The sequence below is a fragment of the Electrona antarctica genome, assembly GCF_951216825.1.
Source record: "Electrona antarctica genome assembly, chromosome: 2".
NCBI classification, from domain to species: domain Eukaryota; kingdom Metazoa; phylum Chordata; class Actinopteri; order Myctophiformes; family Myctophidae; genus Electrona; species Electrona antarctica.
This window is the reverse complement of record NC_136807.1, coordinates 46,525,974-46,549,435: the sequence shown is the minus strand read 5'-3', so window position 1 is coordinate 46,549,435 and position 23,462 is coordinate 46,525,974. Positions and strand designations below refer to the sequence as shown.

Genomic DNA, 23,462 nt, shown 5'->3' with positions numbered 1-23,462 from the left:
CTATTAGTTGACCTGAGATCATATTCTAAAAATGTATTCTACTTCGTGTGTGTGTGTGTGTGTGTGTGTGTGTGTGTGTGTGTGTGTGTGTGTGTGTGTGTGTGTGTGTGTGTGTGTGTGTGTGTGTGTGTGTGTGTGTGTGTGTGTGTGTGTGTGTGTGTGTGTGTGTGTGTGTGTGTGTGTGTGTGTGTGTGTGTGTGTGTGTGTGTGTGTGTGTGTGTGTGTGTGTGTGTGTGTGTGTGTGTGTGTGTGTGTGTGTGTGTGTGTGTGTGTGTGTGTGTGTGTGTGTGTGTGTGTGTGTGTGTCATAAATACCAGATCTACAAGCTTTAAAGTGCTAATGTTTTGGGGGTGAACTACTCCTTTATGAGTACCACGGATGTGCCTGAGCCCTTCTAACCTCTCTACCTTTGAACCATTATTTTGTTTGACCTTTTGACCCTTTGGAACTTTCCATAGTTCCCTGACGGGGAAACTATGGATCATTCTCTCCACTCCTCAACATGTGTGCGAAAGGCTGCAATGTTGAAGTTGAAAAAGTCAGCTAGAATTATTTGTACACTTTAGTTACTTAGATTTTGATCGTTACAAAACATACATTAACCACTTCAGCCCTATATGCATTTCAGAGAGCTTGTAGATCTGCCATTTTCAAAAGATATTTATACATCATACCGTATACATTTTAGCCATTGTGAGGCAACATTTCATACAAAGTTCAGTTCGGCAAGTCATAGACCGTGATGCATGCTGGCATCACGGCTTCCCTTTCCGTGATGCGATGGGCAGAGAATATACACGAACAACGGACGTGCGACATTCACGCAGAAACGACAACAACATGGAGCAGCGGACAAACGACATCCACAGAGAAAAAACAACACGGAACAACAACACAACTGGCCCAGCACGGAAAACACACGGTCAGTTGGCACAGATAAAGACGTGTGTGTGTCTCACTCCGATCGCACTGCGACACCATTAGGGGTGATTCGAATTAAAATCGCGATTCCGTTATGACCGATTCTTTTAGATTTATTTTTCTGGTTACAGTTACAGGAGTTTTCACTACATGGTGTTTGTGATATGAAATGTAAGCTTACCCTAATCGCAGTAAACATCATGTCTTCAGTCATTTTCAAGTTACTGTAGTCACTTCAGTTCAAGACTGGAGTAGATTGTGATGAAATCCTATGTATTGAATTGAGAATCATTTTGAATAGAAAATTGTTTTGAATCTGGAAAAAAAATGCTTTTGGATTGAGAATCGATTTTGAATCGAATCGTGACCCCAAGAATCGGAATCGAATCGTGGGACACCCAAAGATTCACAGCCCTAGACACCATACAGTTTTGTACTTTTACTCTAGTAAACTTTTAATTCCAGACTTTCCCTTGTAAATGAGTATTTCTATATTGCATTATTGATATTTTTACTGGTACATTGGAACTTGTACTTAAGCGAAAACATGCGAGTACTTTTCCCACCGCTGATCAGCGGATCAACTCCAATCTTCCTCAAGGGAGGGATTTCGTTTTTGCCCGAGAGAGCCACAACTAAGGCAACCGGCGCTTTGATTCCGCACACATCCTCATAATACGAGGTTCTCCGATTTTGTTTTCCTCTTCAATACGAAGGTATTTCCAAAGAAACGAGATGTTTGAATGATTACAGCTGCAGCGAGAGACCATTTTCGGTGGTCTCTGTATAAAGCGCCGCTGCTGCTGCTGCCATGTCCTTTTGAAACACGGCCTCTCTCTCTCTCTCCCCATTCGCCCGATACGCCCGGCTCGACCTCGGGGGCCCCGTATTATCGACAAGACAAACATCAATTAGTCAAATATCAACCCATAAATTCGGATGATTAATTTCCCAGCAGAATCCTTGAAATATAAAGTGTGTCCGATGGCTTGTTCCCGTGCCATATTTGTACAGGCAGAGAGCTGTGTGTAGCGGAGGAGACCCGCCGGGCCGCAGCCAGCCTCAGATACTACAGAGGACGGGGATGGCTCACACAGCTGTGTGGAACACCACAGCATCTTAAACCATTTTGGGCGGGAACCCCTTTTGGTGTTTACGTCATAATTTAGCTATTGAAAAATAGCAGGTCTACAAGCTCATAGCGCGCCACCGAGTGGCGCGCTACGAGCTTGTAGGTCTGCTATTTTTGAAAAGTCGTGAAAATGTGCCTCAAATTTGGAATATATTTTTTCCGAACAAACGTTTTTAACTCTTTCTTTGCTTCTGGGGAGGTCCCTGGAACAACATATTTTCAGATGGGGGTCGGAGGCCAATTACAGATCATTTTTGGGGTCCTTGACATGAAATATTGAGTGATATAGGCCTAGAAACGTAGGTATTTCAGAAAACTGTCTGGATTTAGAAGACATTTTTTTCAGGCCAAAATGGGTTAACCAGACCCCGAGCTCTAGACCTCAACTAAACTCCTCCAGACCCATCGACAGAGACACTAAGCTCCAGGGCTCTGAGAGTCTCTCTGGTGGTTTTGTCAGTCAAACTCGTTTGAACTATACGCTGCTACAAAACAATGAGCGAAAATGTATGTGGTGTGTGTGTGTGTGTGTGTGTGTGTGCGTGCATGCGTGTGTGTGTGTGTGTGTGTGTGTGTGTGTGTGTGTGTGTGTGTGTGCATTAGTGAGAGAGAACAAGAGAGATTCCAGAGAGTGTTTCTCTGTGACTCCTGCTCTCGAGGCGATCTCAAGCCCCCCTTGCGTGTGTGTTTGTGCACGATTGTGTGTGTGTGTGTGTGTCTGTGTGTGTGAGCTTGAGTCTGCGTCTGTTGGTGTGCGAGCGAGCGCGTAACTGTCGGTGTGTCCCAGGGCCTTTGCTGTGGTCTCTCCGTCGTCTCTGGTTCTGCCGCTTTTATATATTTTTTTGTTTCGCTGCGGTCGGCCTTTTAGAATCTCTGTTGTTTATCCCATGAAGAGCTGAGACGAGGGCCGACTCTATCAACGCGTTCGGAAATCAGCAGTTCTGTAGTTATAACACTTTTCAAGGATTCTTTACAGAAAATGTCAAAAATAGCAGATGTACAAGCTTGCAGTGTGGCACAAAGTGACGTGCTGTGAGCTTGTAAATCTGCTATTTTTTTTACGCTAAAATCTAAAATGACAGATGCGTTCCCAGTTTGAATGGGTTATTGCGGCCCGGAGCCGGCGCTGGGTCCCGATACCTTTTTTTTGGCGGGATCCAGGCTGCCAGAAAAACTTTTATGATGAAACGCGATGCAGAGAAAGGGAGGTGAGGACAAACAGAGAAGCTGTTTTCTTTAAGCCTCTGTTTGACTTTTGCTAACCAATGTCCAGAATCCACATTTTCGCAAGCGTGAAAGGGGAAGTGCAGAGCCTTTGTGTGTGTGTGTGCGCGCGTGTGTGTGTGTGTGTGCGTGCGTCGTTGTGTGCGTGTCACGCACGTGTGCCTGGGAATCCATGTCGAGTTTGTGCACGTCCGCATTATGAGCGTGTGAAATTCGAAATTACAAGGAGAAAAAAAAGAAATTCCTCGTATTGCCAAGAATTAATAGTTTTGCGACCGCAGGATCTTGAAAACATATCAAGGTCTTTTTTAAATGATCTGGTGTTGAGTGATGGACTGGAAGGTCTGTGCAGAGTTTTGGTGGGGATGGGGGAATAGGGTGATATTGATGTGTTCTTTTATAAGACTACCTTTTTTCACAGATTAAAACTAAATAAAAATTAGCTATGATGACTGAAACTAAGACTAAATATATTGACAGTTTCGTCAACAAATAAAAATTTACTTAAACGTCAGGGAGGGACTATAGTGGAGAAGAGATCCGGTAGAACTAAAAGACAAGTCATTTTATGTCTGGCTGCACTCTGAAAATAGCAGATCTACAAGCTGACAGCTATTCTCAGCATGCATGATGCAACCAACTATAAAATCAGCCATTACGACGCCATCAAGGCACAGACCAGAATATATTTTAGTCGACTAAATCAACTGTAGATTTAGTAGACTAAAATCTTACGGTATTTAGACGACTAAAACAAGCTTTTGCGGATGACTAAAATATGACAAACTAAATGAAAATTAATTCAAAAGACTATGACTAAAACTAAATGTCCCCTCGGGATTGGGACCGGACAAATAGTGGACAGAGCTACACTGCTTTATTATCAACTCGTGAGTGTTATAGCAGCAATGAATCAACCTTAACCCATTTCGGGCGGGAACCCCTTTTGGTGTTAGCATTATGTTATGCTTTAGCTATTGAAAAATAGCAGATCTACAAGCTCGTAGCGCGCCACCGAGTGGCGCGCTACGAGCTTGTAGGTCTGCTATTTTTGAAAAATCGAAGAACGCCTGACATAGAAACATAGCTTTTTCGGAAAACTGTCAGGATGTAGAAGACATTTTTAGAATCTGATCTCGGGTCTAAAGGGATTAAACAACACTCAATGACAAATGACGGGAGCACTTCCAAGTCTCTCTCTCTCTCTCTCTCTCTCTCTCTCTCTCTCTCTCTCTCTCTCTCTCTCTCTCTCTGTCTCTCTGTTCCAGTAAAAGCTCTATATAATTACAAAACAGAATGTCCTAGCCAGCACGTCCAAACGCATAATGGTGCCAAATGAGTCCCTCGGTCGCTCCTATAACACGGCAGGGAGCTCCGCTTTTGCATGTTATCTCACACACGCACACAGACCGACGCGTACACACACACACACACACACACACACACACACACACACACACACACACACACACACACAATAAAATCCGGTGATGTTGAGAAATGTGGGTCAGCCCCCCAAAAACAACCTGGCGGAGGATTTGAGGGATTTTCTTCCATGAGTGGACATCAACTCTGTCTCTCTCCGGGAGCCACACCTTCAGCTATGGCCATAGGAAGGACCCCCGCGGAGGCATAACACAGAGATGGATTATGACGGAGAGAGGAATGTGATGTGGTGGAAAGTAACTAAGTACTGTATGTTTCTTTGATTGATTGATTGATTGATTGAATACTTATTAACAGTTTGGGCAAGCACAGGGAAGTACAGCACAAAACAAGGTCTGCTAAAAGTCCTAGAAAGCCTAGTGGCTTTTCCCCCAGTGTATCTTGTAGACGAGGCCCATTGCAAGTTGCTGTACTCTTTCTACCCTGAGCCGTCACACCTTACCAAAATGAGCAGGGGTCAAATGAGTTCTGGATGGAAGGTTTCTTATAGCTCTTTAGTTTTCAACCAGTGGTCCGGAGACCACCAGTGGACCACCTGAAACCAGGGGGTTCCAGGTGGTCCCCAGCTAAATGATGCAGAGTTGGCAACCAAATGGACCCTTATTAGATCTACACAATTACAGAAATGTAGAAGCATTGTTATTTTGATCAACGTTTGCCTGTTTATTTATCTTACGGTATACCAACATCAATACAGCATACTGTACATGGATTTGTGGACAAAATCGTATCCAAGGACGACAAAATACGTTTTGGGTCTGAGGGGCCAAATCTCATGAAATGGTGGTCCGTGGCTCAAAAGCAGAATAAATAATGGCCCTTCGTATGAAATGGCTTGCAAACCACTGCTGTAGCTGATGGAAAGGGGAGCGGCATGGTAGTGTATTGACTATTATGGTCTACTGGTGCATGGTGGAGTATACTGTACCGGTCTGGGAGTACTGTACCGGTCTGGGAGTACTGTACCGGTCTGGGAGTACTGTACCGGTCTGGGAGTACTGTACCGGTCTGGGTGTACTGTACCGGTCTGGGTGGACATGTGGTTTCTCATCATGGAGTTAGTACCACCGGTCTGGGTGGATGGACCTCTGGTTTCTCATCATGGAGTTAGTACCACCGGTCTGGGTGGATGGACCTCTGGTTTCTCATCATGGAGTTAGTACTGTACCGGTCTGGGTGGATGGACCTCTGGTTTCTCATCATGGAGTTAGTACCACCGGTCTGGGTGGACATGTGGTTTCTCATCATGGAGTTAGTACCACCGGTCTGGGTGGATGGACCTCTGGTTTCTCATCATGGAGTTAGTACCACCGGTCTGGGTGGATGGACCTCTGGTTTCTCATCATGGAGTTAGTACTGTACCGGTCTGGGTGGATGGACCTCTGGTTTCTCATCATGGAGTTAGTACCACCGGTCTGGGTGGATGGACCTGTGGTTTCTCCTCATGGAGTTAGTACCACCGGTCTGGGTGGATGAACCTGTGGTTTCTCATTTCTCACACGGATAAATAGTCCATTTGTACGCATTGAGACTCACTGTATAACCACACCATGTGTGGTGGTTTTACCCAAAAACATCCGTTTGATTACCGTCTCCAGTGGTGGCAAGTACTTGTGTGCGTGCGTGCGTGCGTGCGTGCGTGCGTGTGTGTGCGTGCGGCGGTGCTAGGTGTCTCTAAGAGGGTATTAGCGGGGTGACGGTGCATTATCACAGCTTAGCGGACCGAAGCAGGTGAGACAGACAGCAGGGATTTCCTGCAACCCCCAAACAACAACCCAAGACCCTCTTACTACATTCTTCATAAATTGCGTTGTTTGTGTGTGTGTGTGTGTGTGTGTGTGTGTGTGTGTGTGTGTGTGTGTGTGTGTGTGTGTGTGTGTGTGTGTGTGTGTGTGTGTGTGTGTGTGTGTGTGTGTGTGTGTGTGTGTGTGTGTGTGTGTGTGTGTGTGTGTGTGTGTGGTCAGGGGTAATGCTATGCTCTCTGTCTCATGCACATAATGCTACAGTGGCTGGCGCGCACACACACACACACACACACACACCACTAATCCTTTGTGTGTGTGTGCGTGCCAGTGCAGAGTGCTGCAGACAGAGTGGTTCTCAGTATTAGGCATTGGTTCTCTGCCAGCGCAGCAACATGAGATAAATACTTCACCATCTTAACACCTGGAGGTCCCAGGCAGCGCACACACACGCACGCACGCACGTGCGTGCACGCACCCCGATAGGATTTCACTCTGACCCAGTATACAACCACAACTTCACACATTTCGCTGCCACACATACGAGGAGGGGTGTCTGTTGCACTGTTTTGCTGTTTAAGTGGTTGTTAATGCCTTTTTTTTTTGTTAATAGATTTAGTTTGGTTTGAGTTACTTGGGCACTAGGTGACACCCAGCCAGCCAGCCTCTCTGTGGTTCCCTCTCTAAGTGCCCCGTAAAGCAGTGGAGAGATGTGCTGCACACACAACACAGCTCGCACTTAACCCATTCAGGCCTGACGTCGAAATTAAAAAAAAAAAAGTTTTCTAAATCATGACAATTTTCTGAAAGATTTGAGGCACATTTTAACGATTTTTCAAAAATAGCAGACCTACAAGTTCATAGCGCGGCACTCGGTGCCGCGCTATGAGCTTGTAGATCTGCTATTTTTCAATAGCTAAATTATAACAATGTATGTGACCAACAAAAGGGGTTCCCGCTCAAAATGGGTTAAACCATTTACACCCAATGCCCGTTCTATAAATGTCTTCTAAATCCCAATCGTTTTCACACACACACTTCTATGTCAGTGGTTCTCAAACGTTTTCATGTCGAGGTGTATTCATGTCAATTATATGTACTGTATTTGGCCGCCAGCCCCCATCAGAAAATATCGCGTTCCCACCCAGGAGACACAGTCTCCTCGAAAACCTGTGTTGCTATTTATCGCCGCTGTCGAGCGCAAACCTCAAATCCCTACATCTTACCCTTTTGGTGTTTGTTCGTAAAAACAACCGCCTGATTGATAACGCCACCAAGTGTCACACAAAAGCATCAAAAGTAAGCATATCTCAACTTTTCATGCTTTTTTTAATTGAATCCAACAGTCTTGGACATACTATTGTATACCCGACAGAGACGACGTGTATCGATACGATCTAAAATGACACAGACGCTCTCCCGGTTTGAATGGGTTAATCCATTGAGACCTGGAACGCATCCATGTCACGTTAGCGTTAGCGTTTTAAACATTATGTTATAATTTAGCTATTGAAAAATAGCAGATCTACAAGCTCATAGCGCGCCACCGAGTGGCGCGCTATGAACTTGTAGGTCTGCTATTTTTGAAAAATCGTTAAAATGTGCCTCAAATCTTTCCAAAAATTGTCATGATTTAGAAAACTTTTTTTTTTAAATTTCGACGTCAGGCCTGAATGGGTTAAAGCACTTTTCACACCATTCCCTCAGAGGCCACCTGATGCTCGTTAAAACCCACCGTTAACGAGCTTTCCCACTCATACTCTCTCCCTCTCTCTCTCTGACACTCGCACTCACACATATTTACACACGCTACAGTTACAGGCATTTTAGCAGATGCTCTTAACCAGAGTGACGTACAGTAAGCTAAAGGTAAACACGTACATCAAATGCATAACACTTTACTACAGGTTGTAACCACTTGAACCCTCTAGACTTAATAAACTAGACCCATGTGTTGTCTCTAGTCTGAACTTGCAGATTTGCTATTTTTGGCTAATGGTCTATCCCCATAATATGGATGCTGGAATTTTGGAAGTTGGAAGTTTTTATCATAATTAGCGATGGAGCTTGTACATCGTTAGTGATAACGAGCACCTTATCGATCAGGCTTATCGAGCCGGGGTTCTTATCGAGCCCACTATCGAGCATTTTATATTATTTTGTGGAAAGATGGGAGACAATGAATTCTGAACAGAACCAGTATCTTTTACTAGGGCCTTCAAATATAGTACTTTTCTAACAGACGGAAGACCTTTTTACCAATACAATAATATTAAAGAAACTGTTAACTAGTTAATATGTGTACCATCACTTTAAAAGCATAATTTTATTTACCCGGACAGCACTGGTTGGCAGGTATCAATACACTTTTAGACCCACATGTTTGTGCCAGCATGGATGATTACATTTATTTCTTGATCGCCTCTTGTCTTGATTGTTTAAACATGATGTCATGGGCCGCTATGCTCGATAACAGGCTTGATAAGCCCAAAGCTTGATAACGGGTACTCAATAAGCTTGATAACGGGTACTCAATAAGCTTGATAACGGGTACTCAATAAGCTTGATAACGGGTACTCAATAAGCTTGATAACGGGTACTCAATAAGCTTGATAACGGGTACTCAATAAGCCCAAAGCTTGATAACGGGTACTCAATAAGCCCAAAGCTTGATAACGGGTACTCAATAAGCCCAAAGCTTGATAACGGGTACTCAATAAGCCCAAAGCTTGATAACGGGTACTCAATAAGCCCAAAGCTTGATAACGGGTACTCAATAAGCCCAAAGCTTGATAACGGGTACTCAATAAGCCCAAAGCTTGATAACGGGTACTCAATAAGCTTGATAACGGGTACTCAATAAGCTTGATAACGGGTACTCAATAAGCCCAAAGCTTGATAACGGGTACTCAATAAGCCCAAAGCTTGATAACGGGTACTCAATAAGCCCAAAGCTTGATAACGGGTACTCAATAAGCTTGATAACGGGTACTCAATAAGCTTGATAACGGGTACTCAATAAGCTTGATAACGGGTACTCAATAAGCTTGATAACGGGTACTCAATAAGCCCAAAGCTTGATAACGGGTACTCAATAAGCCCAAAGCTTGATAACGGGTACTCAATAAGCCCAAAGCTTGATAACGGGTACTCAATAAGCCCAAAGCTTGATAACGGGTACTCAATAAGCCCAAAGCTTGATAACGGGTACTCAATAAGCCCAAAGCTTGATAACGGGTACTCAATAAGCCCAAAGCTTGATAACGGGTACTCAATAAGCCCAAAGCTTGATAACGGGTACTCAATAAGCTTGATAACGGGTACTCAATAAGCCCAAAGCTTGATAACGGGTACTCAATAAGCTTGATAACGGGTACTCAATAAGCTTGATAACGGGTACTCAATAAGCTTGATAACGGGTACTCAATAAGCTTGATAACGGGTACTCAATAAGCTTGATAACGGGTACTCAATAAGCTTGATAACGGGTACTCAATAAGCTTGTTAACGGATTTTTTTCAGGTATCGGTTATCGAGCTCCATCCCTAATTATAATATAGGAAAAAAAACTGTTCAAATATCTGGAAATAATTTCAGGTAACTGGCAACGTTATCCTAATTGCGGTTTAACCCATTTTGGGCGGGAACCCTTTTTGGTGTATAATTTAGCTATTGAAAAATAGCAGATCTACAAGCTCATAGTGCGCCACCGAGTGGCGCGCTACGAGCTTGTAGGTCTGCTATTTTTGAAAAATCACAAAAATGTGGTGCAAATCTTTGAATATAATATCTTTCAAAGTGAATGTTTTTAACTCTAAATGGGTTAAATAATAATTGATGTTTACCTGTGTTGGTGTTGAAAACCGGGACATATTAAGTGTCTTAGAGATAGTTTCTCTGGGCTCGGGACACACAGCTTGAAACCGGGACGATCCCCGGGCCAAACCGGGACGTCTGGTCACCCTAACCTGTGTTCACACGCTGCATTCCCCCCCGGTCACACCAGCTGGAAATGTAATCAGGTGTTGAAGAGAGAGAGCAGCCGAGGAACACACAGTCTGCTCATGAAACCAGCTGTGTGTGTGTGTGTGTGTGTGCGCGTGTGTGTGCGTGTGTGTGCGAACGTGCGCGCGAACGTGTCTGTTTTTACTGTAGCCAGTGCACCGCCGCAGCAGCACTGATATATACGTCCAATAACAGAGTCCTGGACAGAGGTCAGATATCACTCATAGTCCCACAGAACCGAATATGAGAGTGTTATAGCAGCAATGAACCGACCATACACAACACACTCAATGACAAATGACCGGACCACTTCCAAGCTCTCTCTCTCTCTCTCTCTCTCTCTCTCTCTCTCTCTCTCTCTCTCTCTCTCTCTCTCTCTCTCTCTCACATGCACATGCACACGCACCCAAACATTTTACTGCAGTAGTCCACAACGGTTCATATTTTCGGGACGTTGAGGTCAACGCTGAACTTTTACAACTTCCAAATGTCAACAAGACGAATGTGTTGATATGTGTCAGTCCTAAACGCTGAATGAGAACATATGGGCCACCTTTATCGAGATAAAAAAAAACGAGGGGGGGAAAAGTTCACTGTTGCGCAATGCAAGCACCATGCACGGTGATCTGTATTATTTTTTTATTTTCGATATTTAGGCTCCTTTCCATGACCGTCTCGAGGCCAAATGAGTCCACGCCTCGCCTCGCCTCAGCGCCTCGCTCTGTTCCGTGACAGAGTTTTGTGAACGGCTATGGTTAGTGTTTCCATTAGCAGTGGACCTGGCATCACCGTAGGAAGTCCCTTCCACAAACTACAGCCACGTTACGTTAGTCCATTGAGAACTGTGAGGCCCATTCTACCAATGCCTTCTGAGTCACTAGTTTTTCAGTAGTCTTTCAAAAACGATTAAAAATAGCAGATGCACAAGCTGTGTCCAAAATATATTTAAAGGACCACTTCACAAATTTTCCTCACCAATGTTCATGATAAAATGCCACAATCTTTTCCCGCTGTGTCTCATAGGAGGGCTGTGGGTGGGCAGTTCAGAAACCCGTCCACCAGTGACATCATCGATGGGGAATCCAAGCTAATAGAAACTGCAGGCTTTCTATTGCTGAAATGTTGCAATGCGATAATGGAAGCCATCGTTCTCACGATAATACAAATCTAAATATTTTGACAAAAGAAAAAGAAAATCTGCCTAACGATGATGTCACGGGTGGACGGGTTTCTGAACTGCCCACAGCCCTCCTATGAGACACACACAGAGTAGAAAAAATTGTGGAATTTTATTATGAACATTAGTGAGGACCAATTATATGAAGATGAAAAGTGGTGAAGTGGTCCTTTAAAGACACGGCCCCTCATGTGTTACAATATCAGTCAACAGCACAAAAGGACGGGTGTTTTAAATGAGTCTTACCAGGTTAAAATGGAATTTGAAGTTACTGTAACAATGGGTTTGTAAAGGAAGATGGCATGTCTGATAAAAATGAATCTCAAATATCTAAATTACTTTAAAATCTGTCTGGGGTGCTCACAAAAGCCAGAGTAGATTTGAAAATGAACACAAACTTGTTTGAAAGTGAAATTGACCTTTTAAATGAAGTGGTCACTGGTCAGGTGGGTGGGCCGTGAACACTTTCAATATGTTCGGATCTAGAAAATGTTGAGAACAACAGTGGTTTTAAACGTTGGGTTGTATAGCTTTAATAGCTACCTGCTCATGATAAGTTCAAACACTGCCGGTCATTGTCACCGCCAGGCCTTAGGCGTAGCGGTGATTATTTTTGGCACCGTGTCCATCTGTCCATGTGTCGCGACATTGTAAATCCTGCACGGGTTGTGCTTACAACCACGCCCTGCTTCTGTGGCCAACGCGGAAGTGCCTCTCACCAATGTTCCCTCTGATTTTTCATCGGTCTGAGCAAACAAGCAACTTGTACAACTGCTGAGCAACATAATGATGGCCTGGGCCATGGCTCAGTGGTCCAGGCACCTTGGCTGGTAATCCAGTCTGGCAGTGTGCCGCGGGTTCGACTCCCGATCCCGGCAGCCTTCACTGCATGTCTTCCCCCCATCTCTCTCCCCATTTCCTGTCAGCCTACTGTCTGTCCCTCCATAAAAAATATAAAATAAAGGCGAAAGCCACAGAAAAACATAAAAAAAAAAAAACATAATGATGAGCGCACTTTGTACATTATGCTCATGTCATGTTATGGCTTATTCAAACCTATAGAATAAGTAACAGTTGCATCACTTTTAATAAACCGTATAGGCTATAGGGGCAGTTACATAAAAAATAAAAAAACATTATTATAGCTATTTGAACACATGTAGAGGAATAAATGTTGACAAAATGGTGTGTACATAAACAGGCCTAAATGAGTCAACAAAACAGCCCTGGCTGAAAAGTGACAGGCATTATGATTAACCCATTTTGGGCGGGAACCCCTTTTGGTGTTTTAAACATTGTTATAATTTAGCTATTGAAAAATAGCAGATCTACAAGCTCATAGCGCGCCACTCGGTGGCGCGCTACAAGGTTGTAGATCTGCTATTTTTGAAAAACTGGAGGATTTAGAAGATTTTTTTTTAATTTCGAGGTCAGGCCTAAATGGGTTAATACAAGACAGTATGCATGTAGTCTATATGATGTGAGCATTTATAGGCCTACCATTTGTAGCCTTACTAGCCTACACTCCGAGTTAAATTAACAGATTGGGGTTTGATTGATTGATTGAAGTACGTATCAACAGTTTGCAGAATTACAGTACATTTCAAGCTCAACTCAATACAAAAACTGTTAACTATGGACGACACCATTACACTTGTTTACAATAGGGTCCACCTTTTTCAATTCATCAGAGGGTCCCAGTCCAGAGATGAAAATCATAATGAAATTTAATTCGGGGGTCCTTGAAATTAAAATGGCTGAGAATCACTTGGTTTAAACTGTAGACTATAACAACAGGGCTTGGTTTAGAAAAGCCAATTTATTTGCACTAAAGTAATATATTGAATAACATATAAATATAGGTTTTAAGGCTAGACTGGCATTGTAGAGATCGAGATTCGAGGTGGACTAGTGAGAGATGAGATTATCTCTCCTTCATTGTGGGACAGCAGAACTCTGGAGATATGTCAACACAACAAATACAATGTGAATTGTGAATGTTTAGCTTGCAGTTATTTTGTTCATACCTGGAGGAATAAAAGTGCGTTATCTCTGCTGTGCACGGGGGATTGAGGGGAACCATGTGTTTAATTATACCCATGGTCGCTTTCCATGTGCGACACAAAGGTGTGTTTGTTTTGTTTGTAGCAGGTGCAGCCACGCTGTTCAACGTAATCACGTCGGACAAATTAAACGACACCAGCTTTTGTTGCATCCTGATTGGCTAAAATTGGCTTCCAACCAAGGTTTGCAGGATCTGTCCTTTTTGAACAAAATGCCTCAAATTTTGAACGCAGCATGTGATTTCCGTGAAACACATTCCCACTATAAGGCAGAGGAAGAAATGCCACCCTTTTCACATTGGCCTGTTATAGCAACACCATGCAGGTTCATTTGGCAATACACATCTTTGGAACAAATTCAATTATAGTACCAACCTCCGAGGAACACTTTTTCTAGTCTTTATGTTGCTTCTGTCAGTACTCATTTAGAACTACACTCCCAGAACCTGCCCCTTTGGTGCACCGTGCGTTCCTCCTGGTCCGTCAGAACCTGCCCCTTTGGTGCACCGTGCGTTCCTCCTGGTCCGTCAGAACCTGCCCCTTTGGTGCACTGTGCGTTCCTCCTGGTCCATCAGAACCTGCCCCTTTGGTGCACCGTGCGTTCCTCCTGGTCCGTCAGAACCTGCCCCTTTGGTGCACCGTGCGTTCCTCCTGGTCCGTCAGAACCTGCCCCTTTGGTGCACCGTGCGTTCCTCCTGGTCCGTCAGAACCTGCCCCTTTGGTGCACCGTGCGTTCCTCCTGGTCCGTCAGAACCTGCCCCTTTGGTGCACCGTGCGTTCCTCCTGGTCCGTCAGAACCTGCCCCTTTGGTGCACCGTGCGTTCCTCCTGGTCCGTCAGAACCTGCCCCTTTGGTGCACCGTGCGTTCCTCCTGGTCCGTCAGAACCTGCCCCTTTGGTGCACCGTGCGTTCCTCCTGGTCCGTCAGAACCTGCCCCTTTGGTGCACCGTGCGTTCCTCCTGGTCCGTCAGAACCTGCCCCTTTGGTGCACCCTGCGTTCCTCCTGGTCCGTCAGAACCTGTCCCTTTGGTGCACCGTGCGTTCCTCCTGGTCCGTCAGAACCTGCCCCTTTGGTGCACCCTGTGTTCCTCCTGGTCCGTCAGAACCTGCCCCTTTGGTGCACCGTGCGTTCCTCCTGGTCCGTCAGAACCTGCCCCTTTGGTGCACCGTGCGTTCCTCCTGGTCCGTCCATAGAACTCGGGGAGGATTGCTTGTATTTTTTAATGCTCCACGGTCCTGGAATCAACTCCAGAATGTCATTACACTGGAGCACTTAATCCCTTTGGGAGATTTTAAGCTCTTACTTCAGACGTTTGAATTGGAGGTCTGCAGCTGTTTGTCTTGAGTTTGTATCAATATGCAATTTGTGTTTTTGCTTTGTTTTTTATATATTGTATTTTATGTTCCCTGCTTGCTGATAACTTGATCGAGAGCTCCCTGTGAAAGAGATAACATCTCAATGGGACCCTCCTGGTTGAATAAAGGAGAAATAAAATGAAACGTATGTAAGGCACAGCAGATTTTGCCGATATATTCAATGACCGAAAGAATAAGATTGTGGACACAAGCGGACAAAATGAGTTTTCTCAGACGGGTAGCCGACCTCTCCCTTGGAGATATAGGGTGAGAAGTTCAGCCATACGTGAGAGACTCGGAGTAGAACCGCTGCTCCTTGACTTGGAAAGGAGCCAGCTTAACCCATTTTGGGGCGGGAACCCCTTTTGGTGTTTTAAACATTGTTATAATTTAGCTATTGAAAAATAGCAGATCTACGAGCTTGTAGGTCTGCTATTTTTGAAAAATCGTGAAAATATTTATTTCAGAAAACTGGAGGATTTAGAATATTTTTTTTAAATTTCGAGGTCAGGCCTAAATGTGTTAAGTGATTCTGGCATCTAGTATGGATGCCTCCCGAGCTTCTCCCTAAGGAGGTCCTCACTGCATGTACGATTATACTCTGTCACTTTGACCTTAACGCTGATTGGCTAATACACACAAGTAAGACGTGCGAACATGGGAAGCGAACGCAGCTCGTAAATTGCAATAACAACAATTAGAACAAATTACGTACTTTTTTAAGGTTTTTTTTTAAGTTCTCTTTTTTATTTTTAAGATTTTTTAAAGGTTGTGTGTGTGTGTGTGTGTGTGTGTGTGTGTGTGTGTGTGTGTGTGTGTGTGTGTGTGTGTGTGTGTGTGTGTGTGTGTGTGTGTGTGTGTGTGTGTGTGTTTTTTGTGTGTGATACAGCTGCGCCCTCTGGTGGCAGGCTGGTGGTGTTACAGCGTGACACACACACAGACAGACACACACACACACAGACAGACAGTTTAGGCCAGTTTAGGCCAGTGCTCACTGCGTTCGCAATTATAAAATTTGTTTAGTAATGACAGATGAGACAATGGCTTGGTCAAGTAGGAGCTGGCTGCCCTTCTCTGCACACGGTTATCAAATGCTCAGTGAGATACTGTAAGCATTCCGGTTCTTAATTTAGCTCAGAGCATGAAGACATGAAGCAATAGCCTCTCTCTCATTCTGATTTAAGCCTAAGGTCACACAGATAGAAGTGTGGTTACATTTATACCAGTCTTCTCCATGTATGGTTATCCAGGGTTAGATCAGGTCAGTGTCGTGATCTTCATATATGGAGATGGCCGGTGGCCCGATTCCAGCAAGCCTTCCCGCATCCGAAATGGTCGAGAAATGACAGAGTTACCGTGTGGGGGCGGGGGTCCCCGGAACTGCGCCCAGGGGGCCGGCCCAGTCCCGGTGAGCCTTCCTGCGTTACCGTGTTTTTCCGTGCTCACATACACGTACACATACGGACACACATAGCTGCGTAATGGAACGTAGGAACCGCTCAAAAACCTCGACTTAAGTCAGTCATATCCATATATGGAGTTTTACATGATGCATGATGTCAGCACTAGACGTCTCTGCCGGTTCCATATATGGAGCTCTAGCGCAACCACGCCCAAATATGGAGTTTGTGATGTCAGATTTAGATAGGTTAGTTAGTTACAGCGGATATCTCCATACATGGAGTATCAAAGCCTTCGTTACAGCCACTGGTCTGGAGTGGAAAGTCTGACCCCTTAGTTGCGACCGAAGGTCGCAGTTAACTATGGAATTGTGCATTTCCGTGTGTTGGTCGGGAATGTGACATCATCAGGGATGGAGCATGTGACATCACGTGACATCATCAGGGATGGAGATCCCAGAGATGTCATCAATATTGGCCAGCAATATTAAGCCCATATATGAAGATCCCTGATGTCATCAATATTGGCCAGCAACTCTACATCTGACCTCAAACCTCTCCATATATGGAGCTGACATTCCATTGGTTCATCCTTCCCCATCCATCCTTCCTCTTCGATGATGGGAGGGAGGGAGGGAGGGAGGGCGTTTATATAGCGCCTTTATCCAAGGTGCTTTACATAGATTGTGCATTACATTCACACATTCACACAACGATGGTGGCGGAAACCATGCTAGGCCTGCTCATCGGTGGCAATTAGGGGTTCAGAGTCTTGCTCAAGGACACTTTGACACTGGGGGAGCCCGGGTTCAAAATGGGAACCTTGCGGTTCCCATCCGGCCACTCTACCCCTGAGCCACAGGAAGGAAGGAAGGAAGGAAGGAAGGAAGGAAGGAAGGAAGGAAGGAAGGAAGGCTTGCTCAGGTGATAAGAAGTGGCCTGCTCACTCACAAGCATGAGCTTGGTTTGGGGCTCTCCCCAAGTTGGATAAAAAGAGAGTAGAACTCAGGATTACAAAATCGTGTTTTAAAAAATGAAAATGTGTGTAAACTCTCTCTCTCTGTGTGTGTGCGTGCGTGCGCGTGTGTGCGTGCGCAGGTGGACGCTCTGCGTGTGCGTCTGGAGGAGAAGGAGCAGTTCCTGACCAAGAAGACCAAGCAGCTGACCGACCTGACGGAGGAGAAGAGCACTCTGGGAGGAGAGATCAGAGACATGAAGGACATGCTGGAGGTCAAGGAGAGGAAGGTCAACGTGCTGCAGAAGAAGGTACGCACGCACGCACACACACACACACACACACACACACACACACACACACACTAGGGCATTCACTTCTAGTCATTTTTACTAGTTGACTAGTTGCCTAGTTTACTAGTCGACTAGTTGTTTAACTACCTATTATGTAAAAAATAAAATAAACTAAAAATATATATATATATATATTTTTTTTTAAATAAATATTTGTACATTGAAAAACTGTGTACATGGTGACTATAAGTATAATCTACCTGATCTTGAGGCCTACAAAATCGGGGAAAAAAAATAGTACCAACAAGGTCGACTAGTGGATTTACTAGTCGACTAGTAAACTAGTAGACTAGTTGCTTAATGCCCTAACACACACACACACACACACACACATGCGCACACACACACACACACACACACACACAGTGGTAGAGCACCCCTCGCGCTGTTCTTGTGGTACCTCTGCGTCATAATGTCACCTCACGCATTCACAAAGCAAAGACCGTGCGCGCTCTCTCTTGCTGCTTGTGCATGTGTCTGGCAGTTCCAGATTTGACCACTACGGTCGGTGGCTTCAACGTGGCCCAGCCGTTCTGTACTGGGGGCTTGTGGGACATTCTTTGAGGTGAGCAGGTGATAACGTCGTGATTTCCTGTTTTGGTCTGAAGCTATATAAAGGCTGGTCACAGGGGAGGAAGTGCATGGTAATTTATTGTCGTGTGTTCGGTTGAAGTTTGTGGTTGTATTTCATGTAACACTATATTGTGTGTTGCATGTTGCCGCCATCGGGCGTTGATAATCATTGCTTTGGTGTGAATGCTGCTGAGAGGTCAGGGTACAGTATAGGTGTTGATCACACGTGTGTTACACGCTGTTGGTTGAGTGGTGGTTCCTCCTCTGTAATCCTCACACTACACCATGTCCTGTTGGTTGAGTGGTGGTTCCTCCTCTGTAATCCTCACACTACACCATGTCCTGTTTAGTTTAGTTTATTTAGGATCCCCATTAGCTGTTGCACCTGGCAACAGCTATTCTTCCTGGGGTCCTCACAGAATAATATACATTCAAAAAAACATTACAACATTACAGATATCACAAAAGAAAAGAGAGAAAAAAAACATGGTTAGTGCATTCACTCTAGATTACATTAACTGTTATATTGACATAAACAAAATTACAATTTCGCCATATATATAAGAAAATCCTTCAGTCTTTTCTTAAAGTGCCTTTTACCCTTAATTTCTGTGATGCATACTGGTAGAGAGTTCCAGAAAGTCATTGCCCTGTACATGACTGTATTCTTCATTGCATCAGTTCTTGGCTTAGGCACTGTAAATCAACCCATTGCAACATGTCTGGTATTATGTCTGTGTCTATCACTGGTATAATGAATATTTTTTATATAATATCAACCTGTTGGTTGAGTGGTGGTTCCCCTGTAATCCTCACACTGACTACACCATGTCCTGTTGGTTGAGTGTTTGGTTCCTCTGTAATCCTCACACTGACTACACCATGTCCTGTTGGTTGAGTGTTTGGTTCCTCTGTAATCCTCACACTGACTACACCATGTCCTGTTGGTTGAGTGGTGGTTCCTCTGTAATCCTCACACTGACTACACCATGTCCTGTTGGTTGAGTGGTGGTTCCTCTGTAATCCTCACACTGACTACACCATGTCCTGTTGGTTGAGTGGGGGTTCCTCTGTAATCCTCACACTGACTACACCATGTCCTGTTGGTTGAGTGGTGGTTCCTCCTCTGTAATCCTCACACTGACTACACCATGTCCTGTTGGTTGAGTGATGGTTCCTCTGTAATCCTCACACTGACTACACCATGTCCTGTTGGTTGAGTGGTGGTTCCCCTGTAATCCTCACACTGACTACACCATGTCCTGTTGGTTGAGTGGTGGTTCCTCTGTAATCCTCACACTGACTACACCATGTCCTGTTGGTTGAGTGGTGGTTCCTCTGTAATCCTCACACTGACTACACCATGTCCTGTTGGTTGAGTGGTGGTTCCTCTGTAATCCTCACACTGACTACACCATGTCCTGTTGGTTGAGTGGTGGTTCCTCCTCTGTAATCCTCACACTGACTACACCATGTCCTGTTGGTTGAGTGGTGGTTCCTCTGTAATCCTCACACTGACTACACCATGTCCTGTTGGTTGAGTGGTGGTTCCTCTGTAATCCTCACACTGACTACACCATGTCCTGTTGGTTGAGTGGTGGTTCCTCCTCTGTAATCCTCACACTGACTACACCATGTCCTGTTGGTTGAGTGGTGGTTCCTCTGTAATCCTCACACTGACTACTCCATGTCCTGTTGGTTGAGTGGTGGTTTCTCTGTAATCCTCACACTGACTACACCATGTCCTGTTGGTTGAGTGGTGGTTCCTCTGTAATCCTCACACTGACTACACCATGTCCTGTTGGTTGAGTGGTGGTTCCTCTGTAATCCTCACACTGACTACACCATGTCCTGTTGGTTGAGTGGTGGTTCCTAGTCTGTAATCCTCACACTGACTACACCATGTCCTGTTGGTTGAGTGGTGGTTCCTCTGTAATCCTCACACTGACTACACCATGTCCTGTTTCATCCACATGCACACGCATGCCTACAGCGCACGCCCATGCTCTTTCATGTACCTTAATGACTTTAAGAAGGTTAGGTACACAGAGCGAGCCCACTGACCACCTGTGGTGTGTGTGTGTGTGTGTGTTCTCCGAGGACCAATTACATCTCTCTCTCTCTCTCTCTCTCTCTCTCTCTCTCTCTCTCTCTCTCTCTCTCTCATGCGTGCGTGCGTGCGCATTTTACGCCGATGTCGGGCGCATGAAATAGCAGATTTAGTTATCAGTTATCAAAGCAATGCAGCACAACACATTGTGAGCTTGTAGAATGTAGATTGTCTGTTTTTCAATTGGGTTGAGTTAGAAATGATAAAAAAAAAGTTGTAAGAGAAAATCATAAAACCCACAACGATCACAATTGTTGACCCCACAGGTATAGTAAGTAATACAAACCTGCGTGTGTGTCTGTGTGTGCGCGCGTGTGTGTACATGAGTTGTGTGCGCTTGTGTATGTTATTAAATACAGTAGGTTGACCGTTAGCTTCCCCACCCTGTGGGTGTCACCCATTGGTCCGTTGCGGGAGGCCCTTAACGAGCTCGTTTGTAGTGGGTGATACCAGAGAGTGGGTGTGTCCTGTCCCCGCTGCATTCTGACCTTTTAGGAGTATCTGTCTATTGAAACTACGTCGTATCGGTGTTTATGACTGGATGGAAATGTGTTTGCAATCATTTATGTCCCAAAAACAAACATTCATCATGATGGTCAAGGAAAACAATCTGACGTCCGCATGTTGCAGTGTGTGTGTGTGTGTGTGTGTGTGTGTGTGTGTGTGTGTGTGTGTGTGTGTGTGTGTGTGTGTGTGTGTGTGTGTGTGTGTGTGTGTGTGTGTGTGTGTGTGTGTGTGTGTGTGTGTGTTCTTCTAAAGTTGTGCGTGCGTGCGTGCGTGCGTGCGTGCGTGCGTGCGACTCTCCCAGTCGAGCTGTGAGTGTAAATCATCCGACTTAACGTCTGTAATGAGTCAACTATAGGACGGCTGTGATGATGTCACAAACCCACCCACCGCCATTCAGCTCAGCACGCACCCCAACCTCCGTAGGGGATTGACCATGATGTGTGTGTGTGTGTGTGTGTGTGTGTGTGTGTGTGCGCACGTGTGTGTGTGGCCCACTACAGTACTTTCTCATGTTTTCTCAGCATGCATAGTTTGGCAGTCTGTAATTTGCCAAACTTCCTTTTCAGCCTGCACCTGGATTTGAGTGCGTGTGCGCACGCACGCACGCACGCACGCACGCACGCAGACACACAGACACACAGACACACAGCTTTGCAGTGTTGATTTTGACAGCGATTTTGTTTTAGTCGTAGTATTTTGAATAAAACTTAATTTAGCTTTAGTCATATTTTATAATGAGTTTTAGTCTAGTTTGTAGTTGGTCGGCTAATTCCACAGTTGATTTTGGCCACACAATTATTTTTGGCGGGCCTTGATGGAGTCGCAATGACAGATTTTACTTTACGTGTCGCAGCGCAACACGATGTAAACTTGTAGATCTGCTATTTTCAGAGCACAACACCGGAGCGCAACCAAACTTTAATATTATTATAATGTTTTTGTTCTACTGGATCTCTTCTCCACAAGTCTCCAAAAAAATAATGTTTTCCTCACACTGTAGTTTTAGTGAACACAATCAACACTGCTCCAATGTCTGGTTCATCTCACTGCAGGTCTAATTGTCATCACCATAACAATGTTTTGGCCTGTAGTTCTTGAGCTGTTTCCATTCATTTCTATTTAAAACGCCTCCCACCACCTCCAGTTCATCTCACTGAACTTCATCTGAAAGGTCTCTCTGCTTTTCTTTCAATGTTTGCCTTCTCCACCTCCAGGGCCCTTCATAGTGGCCCAACATCCAACCTTCTCCACCTCCAGGGCCTTTCATAGTGGCCCAACATCCAACCTTCTCCACCTCCAGGGCCTTTCATAGTGGCCCAACATCCAACCTTCTCCACCTCCAGGGCCCTTCATAGTGGCCCAACATCCAACCTTCTCCACCTCCAGGGCCTTTCATAGTGGCCCAACATCCAACCTTCTCCACCTCCAGGGCCTTTCATAGTGGCCCAACATCCAACCTTCTCCACCTCCAGGGCCTTTCATAGTGGCCCAACATCCAACCTTCTCCACCTCCAGGGCCTTTCATAGTGGCCCAACATCCAACCTTCTCCACCTCCAGGGCCCTTCATAGTGGCCCAACATCCAACCTTCTCCACCTCCAGGGCCTTTCATAGTGGCCCAACACCCAACCTTCTCCACCTCCAGGGCCTTTCATAGTGGCCCAACATCCAACCTTCTCCACCTCCAGGGCCTTTCATAGTGGCCCAACATCCAACCGCTTTGTTTCAGCATGTCTGTTTGTTACTACTACTTCATCTGGAAGTACAACAACACAATTATAGAAGACGGGTCATGGACACTGGTGACTAATCAAACAAGAGACCGTGTGTGTGTGTGTGTGTGTGTGTGTGTGTGTGTGTGTGTGTGTGTGTGTGTGTGTGTGTGTGTGTGTGTGTGTGTGTGTGTGTGTGTGTGTGTGTGTGTGTGTGTGTGTGTGTGTGTGTGTGTGTGTGTGTGTGTGTGTGTGTGTGCACTCACTCAACTCAAAAGTCTTCCAAGGATGATGGCTGGGCCCAACTAGAGCAAGAGTGGATGACGTCAGACGAATCAGCACGTAAAAACAATTTGTTCGCTCGCCAATTAACGATTAGAATAATTATAGATCTGTCACCTTCCCGCAGCCGCACTGACATAACTACTTCTTTAGTACTAGTACTTTGGAGCAGTACACCCATGACATTTTGATAATGATTATTATTCAAACGTAACACATTCGATGCCATCCACAATAGATCTTGTGGAAAGCTATTATCACTTTAATTGCCCGGAATTATTTAATCCATTACATTCATGCGCCCAGTCGATTTATAAACACGGACGCCTTTTCCGGACGGACCGGCCGGAAGTTCATGATGTTGTGTAGCAGCTAACAATAGCCACACCACTCTAGAATCGAGCGACAACAACGGGAGACAAGAATAAATCTTTCGAGACTAGCGACTGGACCGCCGTCTAACACAGGATCCTTTTTCAGAAAATGACGGGATGATTTAGATCAC

At 45.0% G+C, this 23,462-nt stretch overlaps 1 protein-coding gene across 1 annotated transcript in view; it reads left to right on the top strand.

Annotated features, from left to right (window-relative positions):
• Positions 1-23,462, top strand: part of LOC306933488 (ERC protein 2-like) — a gene marked incomplete at its 3' end in the record, with an annotated part of 259,097 nt that overhangs the window by 90,148 nt on the left and 145,487 nt on the right. Inside the window, exon 10 of the mRNA XM_079515739.1 lies at positions 17,565-17,732. Coding sequence (XP_079371865.1) covers positions 17,565-17,732 — 168 coding nt within the window. The remainder of the gene's footprint in view (positions 1-17,564; positions 17,733-23,462) is intronic.